The 14,978-nt window shown below is 35.9% G+C and overlaps 1 protein-coding gene and 1 pseudogene across 2 annotated transcripts; one reads left to right on the top strand and one right to left on the bottom strand.

Annotated features, from left to right (window-relative positions):
* The first annotated feature begins 1,511 nt into the window (after nucleotides 1-1,511).
* On the top strand, nucleotides 1,512-2,524 carry LOC139855360 (pentatricopeptide repeat-containing protein At2g03880, mitochondrial-like; annotated as a pseudogene).
* A 107-nt stretch (nucleotides 2,525-2,631) lies between these two features.
* LOC139855558 (brefeldin A-inhibited guanine nucleotide-exchange protein 1) lies at nucleotides 2,632-14,145 on the bottom strand. Of its 2 annotated transcripts, XM_071844794.1 has the most exons (11): nucleotides 12,964-14,145; nucleotides 11,575-11,892; nucleotides 10,656-11,016; nucleotides 9,939-10,361; nucleotides 9,336-9,625; nucleotides 8,910-9,186; nucleotides 8,290-8,843; nucleotides 7,637-7,958; nucleotides 6,408-6,840; nucleotides 5,567-6,273; nucleotides 2,632-3,546 (listed from the first exon to the last, which is right to left on the bottom strand). In XM_071844794.1, the coding sequence occupies exons 1-11, from the start codon at nucleotides 14,019-14,021 to the stop codon at nucleotides 2,944-2,946; spliced, it is 5,346 nt and encodes a 1,781-aa protein (XP_071700895.1). In that variant the 5' UTR covers nucleotides 14,022-14,145; the 3' UTR covers nucleotides 2,632-2,943. The 2 variants fall into 2 exon arrangements, with proteins under 2 accessions (XP_071700895.1, XP_071700896.1); XM_071844795.1 differs by lacking the exon at nucleotides 12,964-14,145 and having other exon boundaries at nucleotides 10,656-11,026; nucleotides 11,575-11,752.
* Nucleotides 14,146-14,978: the final 833 nt, after the last annotated feature.

The following is a 14,978-nucleotide window of genomic DNA, read 5'->3' on the forward strand; positions in this document are numbered from 1 at the left end:
ACAAGTAAAGTTGGCAAAATAGAAGCTTTACCATGAATAATGTATACTCCAATACGATATATATAGGTAAATAAAGCATATAACAATATTGAGTAATATAACATATAATTAAAATATGTGAGTGTCAAATATGCAAGTATAACAAGTCATGTAAGTACAACAAGTATACGTAAACATGTTGGTAAGAAACATGTAGATATAATATGCAGTATAAAATAGATGGTATACTATGTAGGCATAGACAAATAAGTATGCTATGTTAGCATAAAAACATGTGATATGTAAGTACGTATAAATTAATTGCTATATAATGTAATACAAACATGTAATCATATAGTGCAATAAAGCATGTGAATATGCTACAATAAGTATAGATATATTATATATATATCCATAAAACATGTCCAGCCAATACGTAAAGTCCCACGAAAAAAAAAGACATATATGAAGTGCACACAAGCAAGTAGGCAAGAAATATAATATAAATATATAAGATAAATAAACACCATGTAGAACCTAGTCATCTATTATAATTCTACTCCTCCACAAATTCCTATCAGAAGTCATGTCCTCAACTTGTTGGTTATGTTCCCAACTTCCAAGTTCTCGCTAAAAACTCCATTTGGTATCATATCTAGCATGGTCTTGCCACATGTCCACCTAAGCATCCTCATTTCTGCCACCTCCATCCTCCTCTCTTGGGCTTTCGTCATTGGCCAACACTCTGAGCCGTACAACATGGCCGGTCTGATTGCGACCTTGAAAAATTTCCCTTTCAATTTAAGGGGTACCTTCTTGTCGCACAACACCCCTTTCGCTGCCCTCCACTTCAACCATCCTACTCGTATACGATGCGTCACGTCCTCATCTATCCTTTCCGATTTGTGAAGCATCGAGCCTAAATATCTAAAGGACTCTTGTGGAGGTAAAATCTGATCCCCAATTCCGACATCCACTAAATCCTCTTGTTCTTCTTCGCTCATCTTGAAATCGCATCTAAGGCACTCCGATTTAAGTCTGCTAATCCGTAGGCCATTTGATTCTAGTGCAGTCCTCCATTGCTCTAGCCTTCTATTAAGCTCCTCCTGGGAATCCGAAACTAAAACAATATCGTCGGCGAATATTAGGCACCATGGGATGTTATCTTGTATCCTCTTAGTTAGTTCGTCTAGGATCAAAGCGAAAAGATATGGGCTAAGGGCCGATCCCTGATGTAAACCTACCTCTACAGGGAAAAACTCTGTGTTTCCCACTGCCGTGCGTACGCGAGTCTTCGCCCCATCGTACATATCTCTAATAGTTCTTATATATCTACTTGGGATAAGTTATATATAATAAAATGAAATCAATCATCATCTCCAATTATATGTGTTACAACTGTTGCTTCAATTCCATTCAACTCTCCCTGTCAAATTCACCAATTCCGTCTTGTGTTCTTCGGTTGGTCTCGTTCTTTTTTTTTTTTTTTTTTGGGATGTTAGGAGGCTCATTTATAGATTGTTTTTGTTTAGATGTGCTTTCTAAGTACGAGCTTCTCCGTTTCCCCTGTCTTTTTTGTATTTCCTGTTGAAGTGTTTTCCTTTAAAAAACGACCTCGGTTATATATATATGAGTATTCGTTATTTTTGAAAAAAAAAAAAAATAATAAAAAAAAATCCACAAATTCCAATTCCATACTTGATGAGTTTAGTGCCTCCTACTGTCGAAAAGACGTCTCTTCTGCCATGAAAGCTTTGACCTTTATGCAAAAATACCATATTTGGGCTGATTATGTTACTTATTCCGAGCTCATTGAATGCTGCTTGGCTCGTGGCGCCATTCTTGAAGCCAAAACACTCCATAAACATGTCTTCTCTCTTGGCTACCAGCCTAATACTTTCTTGATTAACACTTTCATTAGCATGTACGTCAAAATTGACTTACTGGACGAAGCACGCCAACTGTTTGATGAAATGCCTGAGAGAAATGTGGTCTCTTGGACCACCATGATATCTGCTTTTTTTTAGTGCAGGATTACCTGACATGTCCATGGAGTTTTTGACTCTTATGCTCCAACATGGTGTCCGTCCCAACATGTTTACTTATTCTTCTGTTTTGAGAGCCTGTTGTGGGTTACCCAACCTCAGGCAGATCTATTGCAGCATAACGAAAGCTGGCTTGGATTCTGACGTATTTGGCATGAGTGCGCTCCTCGATAACTATTCCAAATGGGGTAAACTGCCAAACGTGTTGGCCATTTTTTAGTGAAATGGAGACTAGGGATTTGATTGTTTGGAACTCGGTAATTGGTGCATTTGCTCAGAACAACGATGGAGATGAAGCTCTGGATTTTTTCAAAAGCGTGATGAGATGTGGGTTTATAGCAGATCTGAAGACATTGACTAGTGTTTTGAGAGGTTGCACTGGGCTGGCATTATTAGAACTGGGAAGAGAGATACATGCTCACGGTGTTTGTCGGTTCCCTCATTTTCAATATGTTTTGTATTCTACATACATTTTTTTTTTCTACAAACATCTCATGTGAGGAGCCAAGAGATGCATGCCACAATACTTATTTTCAGGCCAGAGATCATGTTATACCAAAAATTTATTGAAAGAGAGAAACAAAAAGATTAGAAATACAGTTTCATTATGTGAGGTTTTCTAGTATAAATAGTAAAAGTGCTTTCCAAAAAGCTTTGCTTTACTTTCACAGCAGTTAATGAAACTCGTCCTAAAAAGAGCAACTGTCTGCATTAGTTAATTAAAAAGATCACCTCAAAGTACAAATAAAGCACATACTCCATAAACAGAAGCCTCTTCTCTCCTCTCCTCCTTAGACCATGGTACCAAAAACAGAGCATAAACGACATTTCAGTACATTGCCAGGGCTTCAGTACTATATATTACAAATATATGTAAAAAAACAATTATATATATCTGTACGTATACAAAACAAGCATGTCACACTTCCATTATAATAGGGCCTATACATGTCTGGAACAAATTGGTCAAAACAGGTTGAACTTCACGTGAGCTGTGTTCACAGCGAACCAAGTCTACAAGCAGAGGAAATAGGGTGGACAAATACCTCCTAAAACAACCTTTGTCCACTTCACTTAAAACCCTCAACGCCGATACAAGCAATGAAGTTCTTGCCCCCAACTCTTCCTTCACTGCAGAATTCAATGGAAGGATCCAACGAACAGCAACTGGTGGTGGTTTCTTGTGTTCCAGTCTGGAACAGTTTAGGTATATTTGAATAACTTGTTTACATATTGTAAATAGCTGTGCTTCTATGCCCATCTCCTCTGACATAGATGGGTCACTTGTCAGTAAATGGTGCAATAAGTTGAGTATGTTTTGATAAGATTCATTCTCAAAATGTACTACAGGTGGGTCGGAAATCTCGAGGATAGAACATGCTCTCTGCAACTTCAAATGTAGGCCCATTTCCATGCTCAATTCATGAGCATGATACACCGTCTGTGAAAATATTTCAAGCACAATCTTGACACTTGAGGCCTTAAGCAAGTGTTGCTGCATATTGTACACATCAGTTGTCACCTGCACAATTTGTAACAACAAAGGTGAGGAAACTTAGTACAGGTAGTGATGCAGATAGGAATGTGGGTCCAAAAAGCCCAAACTTAAACAGTATATTGATGGCCCAAGTTAGTTTTAAAAGTGGACTTGGATTGAAAAGATGGCAATGGGATTCTGGATAATATGGCGTGGACACCAAGAAGTTAGATTTTGATAAATATTTGATTTCCTATTTTTATGATATTTAGTTATTTTGTTTCCTTTGTTTTATGGACTTTATATATTGGTATGTTTAGATGGAATATTCAGACTACGATTTTGATAATATAGTTAATAAAACAGCCGCTGGCTTTTGGTTCCTATGCACATCGTGCATTATCTTATTAATTTGGTGCAAGTTCATATTCATCATCAATAATTAGCCTTTTGTTTGGCCATACGATCCGTTTCTTGCATTATTTGGTATTCAGAGCTTTGGGAATTTCCGAACACTATTACCGTGCTCTAAACTATAACAGCCATGGTGATATTGATCCAAAGGATGCAGAAATCGAGCGTTTAACCCGAAGAATTGTTGAGCTGGAGATGAACCGTTACCAAAATATGAATGGGAATGAGTCTGAACGTACCCATGATCAATGGGATCGGACAAACCCGTTCGCACCTCAGGGTCATCGTCGGAGAACTAGAGAAGACCCGTTGCTTAATCTAGGAATGAAAGTTGAGATACCTGAGTTTAACGGATCTATGCATCCGGAAGATTTCCTAGATTGGATTAGCACGGTGGAGCGTATCTTTGATCTCAAAGACATCCCCAACAACCTCAAGGTGAAATTAGTCGCCATAAATTTGCGCAAGCATGTATCTTTATGGTGGGAACATGTGAGGAAAGATAGGGTTGCTGCCCGAAAATCAAAAGTAAACACATGGGAGAAGATGAAAAAGTTATTAAAGCGAAAGTTCTTACTCGAAAATTTTCGGCAAGAAGCTTTCGTTGAGTACCAACATTATCAGCAGCGTTCACTGAGCGTTGAGGAAACTATCCATGAATTTTATACAGTTGATCAAATTTTTAATTTGGAGTACGTTGTGTGTTTGAAGACACCGTGCCTATTTATGATACTGGCGGTGAGGAAAAGGAAGAAGAGGTAGACCAGGTGAATACTACTTTGGCGCCTTTGGTGTCTACAATTAATAATAAAGACAAGAAAATTTTTAATCTGGACTACGTTTCTGAACCTATTGTTGATGAAGATTCAGAAACCATCTATGATACAAATGGTGAGGATGAAGAACCCATCTATGATACGGACAGCGAAAAGGATGCAGATTTTCTGAATTTCAATGACGTTGATGATACTGGCATCCAATACGTTTCGGGTGTACAAGTTGAAGAGGCAGGTGAAGATGTTTATGTTAATTTTGAAAACGAGTTAAAAAACATGTGTCGTTCTCGAGGATCGGATGGATGTTTCGTTCATGAATGTTGTAGACTCGAGGACGAGTCTTTTCGAAGAAGGGGAGAATGATGCAGATAGGAATGTGGGTCCAAAAAGCCCAAACTTAAACAGTATATTGATGGCCCAAGTTAGTTTTAAAAGTGGACTTGGATTGAAAAGATGGCAATGGGATTCTGGATAATATGGCGTGGACACCAAGAAGTTAGATTTTGATAAATATTTGATTTCCTATTTTTATGATATTTAGTTATTTTGTTTCCTTTGTTTTATGGACTTTATATATTGGTATGTTTAGATGGAATATTCAGACTACGATTTTGATAATATAGTTAATAAAACAGCCGCTGGCTTTTGGTTCCTATGCACATCGTGCATTATCTTATTAATTTGGTGCAAGTTCATATTCATCATCAATAATTAGCCTTTTGTTTGGCCATACGATCCGTTTCTTGCATTAGGTAGAGGTAGAGGTAGCACGTCCACCCATTTACAAATATGAGAGAGAGAGAGAGAGAGAGAGAGAGAGAGAGAGAGAGAGAGAGAGAGAGAGAGAGAGAGAGAGAGAGAGAGAGAGAGAGAACCTGCATGATAAGTAGTTGTGTTGAAATATGGGTTTTTATTCTTGAAACAACATATCCTGCAGTCTGCAAGTTGTCATCGTCATAGTAGTCTTCAATTGTAGCATTACTAGTGGTGAATGTGTCACCATCGTCATCATTATCATCAAAAGAAGAGTGAGCAACATTGGGCATGTCAATGTCAATCCTATCCATAATTCTGATAAGTTTCAATAAACCAGATATCATTGAAGCTGATGTTTGTTTTAAAGAAAGGAAGATGCATGACCACTCATCTTCAGTGAGCAAAGATCCCAAGTCACCCACCAAACGCATCAAACCAGATACTCCAGTAGTAGCACAACCATGAGCTGGATTTTTCAACAAGCCTGCTACTAATGATACCACTGCACCTAAATGAGACCTCATCACACCAAAAAAGTTGACATATAAATCTATCAAACAACGAGTTGCTACAGAACAAGTTTCAGAATCCCATGATGATGATGATGTATTTGGCGTCGCTGCTGCTCCTTTCTCTTTCTTGTCATTATTATTATTATTATTATTATTATTCACATTTTCAAAAACAGGAAAAATTACAGTGCCGATAACAGTAATCCAGAATGAGCGAGAAAAAAGATGGCCATGGTCCTTCAAAATGTTGAAAAGCACTTCCAAAGCACTTTTTCTAATAGCTAATCTAGGATCAGATGTCAACAAAGACAAGCCTGAAAAACAACAAGAATAATAATAATATCAAAATAAAGAATCAGAAGATACATACATGCATACATCTCTCGGAAGGAGTTGTATAGCAACCAACCAGTCAACATTTTTTTAACATCAAATTTAAATAAATTACCACTCAGTAAAGGAATCCAATAAGAAGATGCATTCTCATTCTCATCTTTATTATTATTATTATTATTATCCAATAATAATAAAGTTTGTCCATCAGCAGCAGCTTCCTTCACAGATGGAATGATGATGCTCAAATCATGATGATCATGATCATCATCAGCAGCAGCAGCAGGGACATTTTCTTTATTGCAGCAAATAAGGCCCCCTTCGGAAAGTTTGACAGCACAGAAGCGGAGAAAAGCAATGGCATTAAGACTTACATCGCTGTTAAATCTGCTATTGGTGAATGTAATGAGGCATCTAACACAATCAGTGAAAGTCAGTGTCTCTGTCTCAGTTATATAAGGGAAGTATTCCCGTACTATTTTCTCCATCGTTTCAAATGCCAACAACACTACATTCTTCCTTTCATCAGCCGCAGCAGCTGTTAAAGCCTGTCCCAACATTATTATTATTATTATTTTTATTTTTATATAATATATGCCCTAATAATAAACTCATCAATCAATGGTATGGTAGTACATACAACTACAACTTGTACATATGACAGTTTCACTTGAACATATTGCACACACTAGTCAGTCAGTATTTGATGTACACCAGTTTTTAATGGTCTAAATGAAATTTCTATTTCATAGTATCGGACTAAAAGCATGGTCAACAAATGAGAGCTATTTAAATCGAGATTCAAATGAGGTAAAATAGTACATATGTTTCAACAGTATGCCTTCCATACAGTGGAAACAAGGTTGTAAAAGTCACTAGTTAGAGCTACTCGGACTACTTCAAAATCTCTCGACAAGTCGGGGACCTTAACAACCATGAGTGCAAGGTACAAACCAACCACATAAGAAAATTATTCAACTTCCTATAAAAGCATCAATTAAAGTCAATGGCTAGTAAACAAGATGCATATCATCCTAGATCTTATTAGTCTAAATTACATTGTCCAATGAAACATTAGTTTGTCTGATTATTCACAAATAGTTACTTGAGCAATTACAAGTCTCCAACTTTAACTTCTGGAAGTAACGTTCAATTTTTTTCTTTTAAATGACAGCGGAAATAAATGTCAGGCTAAAAGATGATAATCTTTCGAGTCAATATGGAAAAAGATATAAATTTCATTATTATTATTATAGATTTTATAGAATATAATGGTATCTGTAAAAGAAGGAAGGTCGAGCAGCGTAAGATTATTAGCAAAAGAAAAAGCATAAGAAAGCATACCATGAAAACGCTTTTCCACCCAGACTTTATATTATGGACTCGACTGAGGATCATTTGTGAAAGGCAACGAACAATTAGTTCCCTGATTTCAACAGAGTTGCTTTTCTGCATGACGATCACAAATGGTCTCAGAAACTCATTTTGAAAGTTGTAGTTGGCCAATTCTTCTCGCTCAAGAAATTTCATTGAAAGTTGACGCAACGAATCCATCACAAAGATGGCAACTGACAGGTTTTCTGACAAACCAACTGAAACAAAAAAATCTGAAAGGACACTCCATATGCGTGACCACACTAATCTGATACGGTTCATGTTGTAGTGCCTGGAAACGAGATTCAAATCAAATGAATGATAATGTGTCAAAATCTAAGAATTAAAAAACTTACTGTAATTTATTATCACTTGCGAGGATTATGTGAAACAAGTTAATTAGGTTTTACTCTACCTGGGGACCGATAGGTATCCTGGGTAGAAGAATGACTTCCCTTTTACTTTAGGGTAGAGGAAAGGACTGTCTACATCTAACCTCCCCCATACTCCACTTTAGTGGAATTGGGTAATGTTGTTGTTGTTGTTGTAAGTTAATTAATTAATTTATTCAATTCAATATAAATAATAATAATAATAATATAGTAAAGGGTAGGGGATCTTACGCAACTTCAACTATTTTTGTCAGACTGAATACCCTAGGATCAGTTGGTGATTGTAACTCTGACATGGAAACTTTACAGAGGGCTTTCACAAAAGCAACAATTGCTTCGCTGTCTAACCTTTGGCTATGAGCAAAAATGTGGTTCAGTTCAAAATTTCCTATCTGTTCGAGCAGGTTCAAATTCGATATAAAGTTGTTAATTTGATCTGGAGTCACCAATCCTGCTGAGGTGGCATTATTATTATTATTAGCAAATGAGGTGCTATCATATGAACTCCCCCGAACAACTGCCATTACTACATGAGGATTTTGAAGGGTGGTTCCTTTCTTTTTCAAATTTGTAGTAAAACCACCAGACCTCAATGATGATGATTTATCTTCTGATGTTGTTGTTGTTTCACTAGTAGTGTTTGATCCACTTGTAAAAAAGGATGCATCAGATGGAGCCCCCTCCCCCAATAGTTGCAAATGCTCAAATCGAGATAGACAAGTCAATATATGTTCCCAGGCATCCTGAAGATAATTTCCGTCTTCTATCGCAATTGCTATTATTGCCTACAAACAAATAAATTTAGATTTAGATTTAGATAGGGGAACAGGAGAAAAGTGGGGAGGGAGCACCTTGACAGCATCAACGTTCTTTTGCTTCATGTCTGCTGCGCAATGAAGGTAGGTGAACTTTGCAACACTAGTGACAAATGCATCTCTCTGAGTCTGCATACCCATGACTGCGGTAACATGCACAGCATGCCTAAATCCCTGTAAGCAATGATTAGTGGCTGCTTTATCATCACTCTGGTCCAGAGTTACACTAAAGGCAGCCAGCATTGGGCCCCAACACACTTCTACCATAAATCTCAATATTGCCACATCTGCAACATCATAGTAACTACAAGACCTGCAGCACAGCAGCACCACCAAAATAACAACATTATTTACAGAAACCTAAAATTAAAAACCATTCAATGGACATGTATGTAGAACTACTAGTGTATAATTTATTATCCATCAAAAGGCATTGAAAACAGATACACTAATATTTATTACCCCGATTTTCCTGATTTCTCCTTAAATTGGTCTTGGATGTGCCTTATGAGGTCTCCATTCGCACCCAATGGCTTTTCTTCTGCCTGCTTCCAAACAAGGTTAAGTATACCATCCAAGCCCAGTAATCTATTAACACTGTTTGTTTGCTTGTTCTGTGGTACTGAAGTTTCAGCTTTCATCTTAATTTCATTCTTCACAATTTGATCATACAGGGCACCTAAATAATCTTCAGCTAAGTCCTTTCCATCATCGATCCCTCGATTGTTCCGTACAAAATCAGTTTTGCTCATCTAGTATAAAAAAAAAATAAAAGAAAAAAACAAGCATGAAAATCAGACAACCCAACTAAACATTGCGACACTTAACGAACATTAACGTAAAGCAAAGATTTTGTAACCCTCCCAGACAGAAAGTAGTGAATATTTAATCTAGCTAAACCATATTAAAATGATGATTTTTGATAAAGATAAACAAAAATATGTATAAAGTTTCATGAAGGTATCCCTATAAGTGATGGACAAGTTATTTACAAAACAAAAAATCAAAAAAAAAAAAAAAAAAAAAAAAACCAACATAGCAAAGCAATAATAAGATAAATCTCACCTTGTCTTTCACCATGCTGTTATGGGCATCGGTATTCAGCATTATGACAGAATAGGCAAGGACATAGGCTGTATCAGCACTAGAAAAAGAAGTAGGGTTGCACTTACAATAGCGCTCTGCAAATTTCTCCATGATGCGATCAATTTTTTGTGCCTCGCCAGGTAATCTGAAACCCCTTAGAAAAAATCTAATAGCCTCACCAAAGTCCATTCCATCAAAAATAAAGGAATCCACATAGGCATGCATTACTCTCAAAGCAAAGTCTTCCCTTTCACCAAGATAGTCACCAATCACAGTCTCATTCAGACCAGATGTGTTCTTCAAGAATAATGCAACAGCTTCCGGAGTAACATCAATTTTTTTGTTACTTATTAAAAACTCTATACCCTTCCAAGGTTTTCTATTGAACAACGAGATACCTTTCTGCAGTAGCAATGTACAAACAACAACAACATTTAGTAACAATTATTATTTTTTTTTTTTTTTTTTTTTTTTTTTGTGTTGATATATTTATTTATCTATCTATCTAAATGAACATTCAATATATTCCGATGTTTGTAGTTAGGTATTACTAGTTAGATATATATTTCTCAATCAATAAATACACAGTTGTATACTTTTGAATTTCGATAGATGTATAATACAATGATCACTGACTGATATATATATATATATATATATATATATATATATATATATATATATATATACATGTACCTGTAATTCTAACTTATAAGCTCGACGTTGCTCTAGCGTAGCAGTGGAATGCTCAGAAATTGCTGCTTCTTGGTGCAGATCAAAGTCAGGAAGAGTAACTTCATCTCCTCCAAGACTTGTGCTACTATCAACGAGGGGACTATCATTATTATTATTATCAGATGCGTTGTTGTTGTTGCGTAGTACACCAATCTCCCCCCCTATCCTAAGCTGCTGGTCCATCCAAACTCCCATAGACTTAATGATTATAACTAAACACTTAACTGATTCAACCCGAAATGTTAGATCATGCACTGGAGACAAGGTGGTACTGGAACCTGGAGGTGGACCTAGAGCAGTTTTCAGAAGACCATTCACAGTCCTGCAAATGTCTGATTTTTAAGTTAAACAAACTTCTTCAAAAATACCAGCCAGCTTATTTATTATTAACACGCAATGCAGCATTATAAATAATACAAGCAAGGATATGATACAAAAAGTAAACCAACAAGTAAGATGGGTAGTAGACAAAAGAAGAGACAAACAGTGAGAAACAATTACAAGAAAAACTACCCAAGAAAAGGCTATACACATCAACTGAGCCTCTTTTATACAGATATTCGTGTTACGAAAAAAGACAGACACTGAACCAAAGAGACAAACAGAGACACACACTGAACCAAAGAGGTGCTTGAACACATAGAGACCTCATTGTATTATATAAACTACAGAAAGCAGTAAACAATATACACAAGACAAACTGCAAGTGTAATATAAACTAAACAAATTCTAAAATATATCAGCACACCAAATCAGATTTACTAGAAGTCAAGAAGATAGAGAAAAAATCTTGAACAAATGCAAATTCAAGACGAGTATTCTTCCAATAGAAGCTAAAATTGGTATAGGAAGCTTAAAGAACCTTAACTGGTTTGTTTACCTTTCAAATATGTTAGGAGAATCAACATCGCAATCATAGTTAACAAAAATGTCGATCATAATCTGTGAATCCTGAGAGATTTTATCTAGTAAACTTAGGATTGTCATCTTCTGTATGAAACTTGGCTGAAGTACATTCTCAAGCACACGAAGAACGAGCATGGGAAAAAATATACCAATTTCTGATTTCAAAACAGATCTGTATTTTGATAATAAGCTTTCAAATATCGAACACAGAAGCTGAAAAATTGACATGACCGACAGTGCGCTGTTCTTCAACAAGGACAAGCAAAGAAACTGTTTGATCACGTTCAGGAACCTGCAACAAGTGGCAGATTCAGTCAAAAAACATATTAAAGACTGTGAATAAGTCATCCCATATGCTACAAAACAAGTTATCCTAATTCATTAGTATATAATAGGGGAGCAAAAATACATATTAGCTATCTTAAACACTCTCCTCCACACATCAATTGTGCCACTCATAAGTTGCAAAGTTGTCAAAAAGGCTAATTGCATAATAATAAGTGGGTTTATATCAATCAGGTCCTCTATGTTTACATAAACATAGAAAACAAATATACTTTGCCCATACAAAGTAGCCACTACTTTAAAAGTTAATAAAAAGGTAAAACAAGAATCATTATGCAAGAAGATATGCCTAGGTATCGATAGTGGTTGATTTTGATTAAAACAATCAAACTAGCTTTTAACCTCTGTTAAAAAGTACACAAATTCGAACTAAAATTTGAACTACTACATTTACCAAAACAACTGTATATTACTCGTAACCTATATAAACTCATTACACTATACAAACATTTTCTAATATAGAAATATAGAAACATGATAAATGGATAATTACTCGTATATTGGTTTTTATTTCACGTAGTTGTCGACTAATGACAAGTATTGTGACTCGAAATCCTAATTATTGGTGCACAACCTTGGTGATCTATTGATAAATGTGATGTCTCCAAATTTCTAACATCATTCTTTCACTATTACTCGTTCATTTTCTAAGTGAATAATGACAATGAAGAGATTAAGTGGGAGGCAGCGAATTGTAATGAAAGAATGAAGGGAGAATTTGATATTGGATCATGAATTGTAATGAAAGATAGTGACAATAAGTGGGAGGCAGCGAAAAAAGGGAGAATTTCCCTAAGCTGTCTAGAAACAAAAGAAAAAATATATTGTCATTTTGCTAGAGTAGTTTACACCACCAAAATCTCGTTTGAGAACTGGCATTGCTGAAGTAACTTATATATATTTAGCAAAATGACATGGAATTATATGAAACATGCATACATTGAAGTGATACACAGACATCTATTCTATCTACACATCAAAGCTATCATCATTAAGTTATTAGACATGAGTTACTTGCCTCTCATTGGTACGCCAAATTGGACCTGCATTTTCCATAATTACCTTCAATAGCTCCAAAGACAACATCTTTCCCCTCAAAAGTATATGATCATCAGGCTGCTCCTGAGAAGAAAACTTCATTGACAGTTTACATAAATTCTTAAAAACCATGACCCCGTCATCCCTTATCTTTGTATAACTACTAGTACCAAAATCCTCCTTGTTGTCACCCCTCCTCAACTCAAATTCATAATAATCGGCGGAAGATTCAGGTTTCTCACTCATTTCAGGCAACAGGTTCGCCGCTGAGTCATGATTAACCACCTCAACTACATTAGTAAAAACAACCTCATTAATTAAGTTCTGTACAAATAGTATAGAACTCCCTTCATTTAGATTCCTATCATTAAATTCTAACAACCCAGTCACAGATACAGTCTTAAAGCTTGTCAAAAGAGAATCTGCTTCCACCCTAGCGAAAACAATAACCATCATCTGAGCCAAAACAGCCTTGGCACAGATCTGATTAGTCCCATTGACCCCTCCAAGATACACATTATAGCAAGTCTTAACAATCTGGTTAAGACAATCTGCCCGGATAAAAACAGTAGAAGACCTAACGGCTGAAAGCAAGGTTTTAAGAAGTGCAAGCTCTACAACCTCTTCACCGAGACCACTACTACACTTGCATATAGAATCAACTAGACGAAAAATCAGAGAAGGAGGTTGTTGAGAGGGATCGATTTCGCAACGAATGAGACCAAGGGAGAACAAACGATAACAACAATCAAGAGCGGGTTCGACAACTTTAGAGGAAGATGAATCAATGGCCAAGATGAGGGGCAATATGAGGGAATCGGCATCGGAGTCGGAAGAGACACCGTAGAGAGGTGTTGATGATGAGGAAGAATCATCGTCGCTTAGAGTTTCGAGCTTATCGAGAGCAGATTTGCAGGCAGCGACGATGTGAGAGTGTTTACGCCATGCTGCATTTTTTATAATTTTATCAAGCGACGGACCAAGTAACCATCCGCAACGTGACTGGCCGCCTAGGGTTTGAGATCCAGACGACGACATTGATGTTTCCCTTCCAGTTCGATGCTGATGATTTTCAGGGATTTTTTTTAAACGCACATATAAATTAAATAAATGTGCTAATAATAATGAGCTAGATAGATCTTGATCTAGAATGTTAATAAAAAAATAAATTATTGATAAAGTTTATCATTTTTGGAATAGATTGGATTTGAGATTTGGGATTAGTGATAGTCTTAATATCGATTTGGATTTGAGCTCAGATCCTTACTCTTGTTTATAAAATTTCAAACGCCTTCGGTGAAATTTAAGCAGCTAACCTGATTTGGAAGCTACTATTTCTTAACTAACGTCATGCTTCCTTCCTTCCTTTCAGTTCCTGTTGTTCCGTTTAATTTTAATTTTAATTTAACTTATTTTAATTTGATTTATTTATATTTATTTATTTATTTATATTTAATATTTAATCTACAGTAATAATAAATAACTAGTTAAATGACCCGTAAAATCACGGGTTTATTTAAACGAAACAATTTAATGACGTGTTTTAGGTATTAAGTGAATGTAAATTCTAAAGTCATTTATTTTAATGACCGTTTGACTAAGAAACGTGTCGTTGTTTTTACAAATATATAGAGACATGTATTTTCTTACAGGTTTATTTGGGTCTCACTGATTCTTGGCAAGATATTAAATTGAAGCTGCTTTAGGTTGGTTAATTAATTGTCAATAAGAATTATCGCATGTTTTTTGCAGTCCAAGGCAATTTACTTAATTGTGAATGACTAATAACAAAGCTTTTGAATGGTAATCATCGTTCGTTTTCCTGTTTGCATTAGTTTAATGACAATTTCATTTTGTAAACTGAGTTTTTGAGGGATGCTAATAGTGCATTTGTTCATACAAGATGTATGTATGCTGAAATCCCAACCTCTCCTTTATGTGTATGTATGTATTTGCTAAAACTGATGTATGTATTAGTTTTTTAAAATTTGTTAT

This window comes from Rutidosis leptorrhynchoides, chromosome 6, assembly GCF_046630445.1.
Source record: "Rutidosis leptorrhynchoides isolate AG116_Rl617_1_P2 chromosome 6, CSIRO_AGI_Rlap_v1, whole genome shotgun sequence".
Classification (NCBI taxonomy): Eukaryota; Viridiplantae; Streptophyta; class Magnoliopsida; order Asterales; family Asteraceae; genus Rutidosis; species Rutidosis leptorrhynchoides.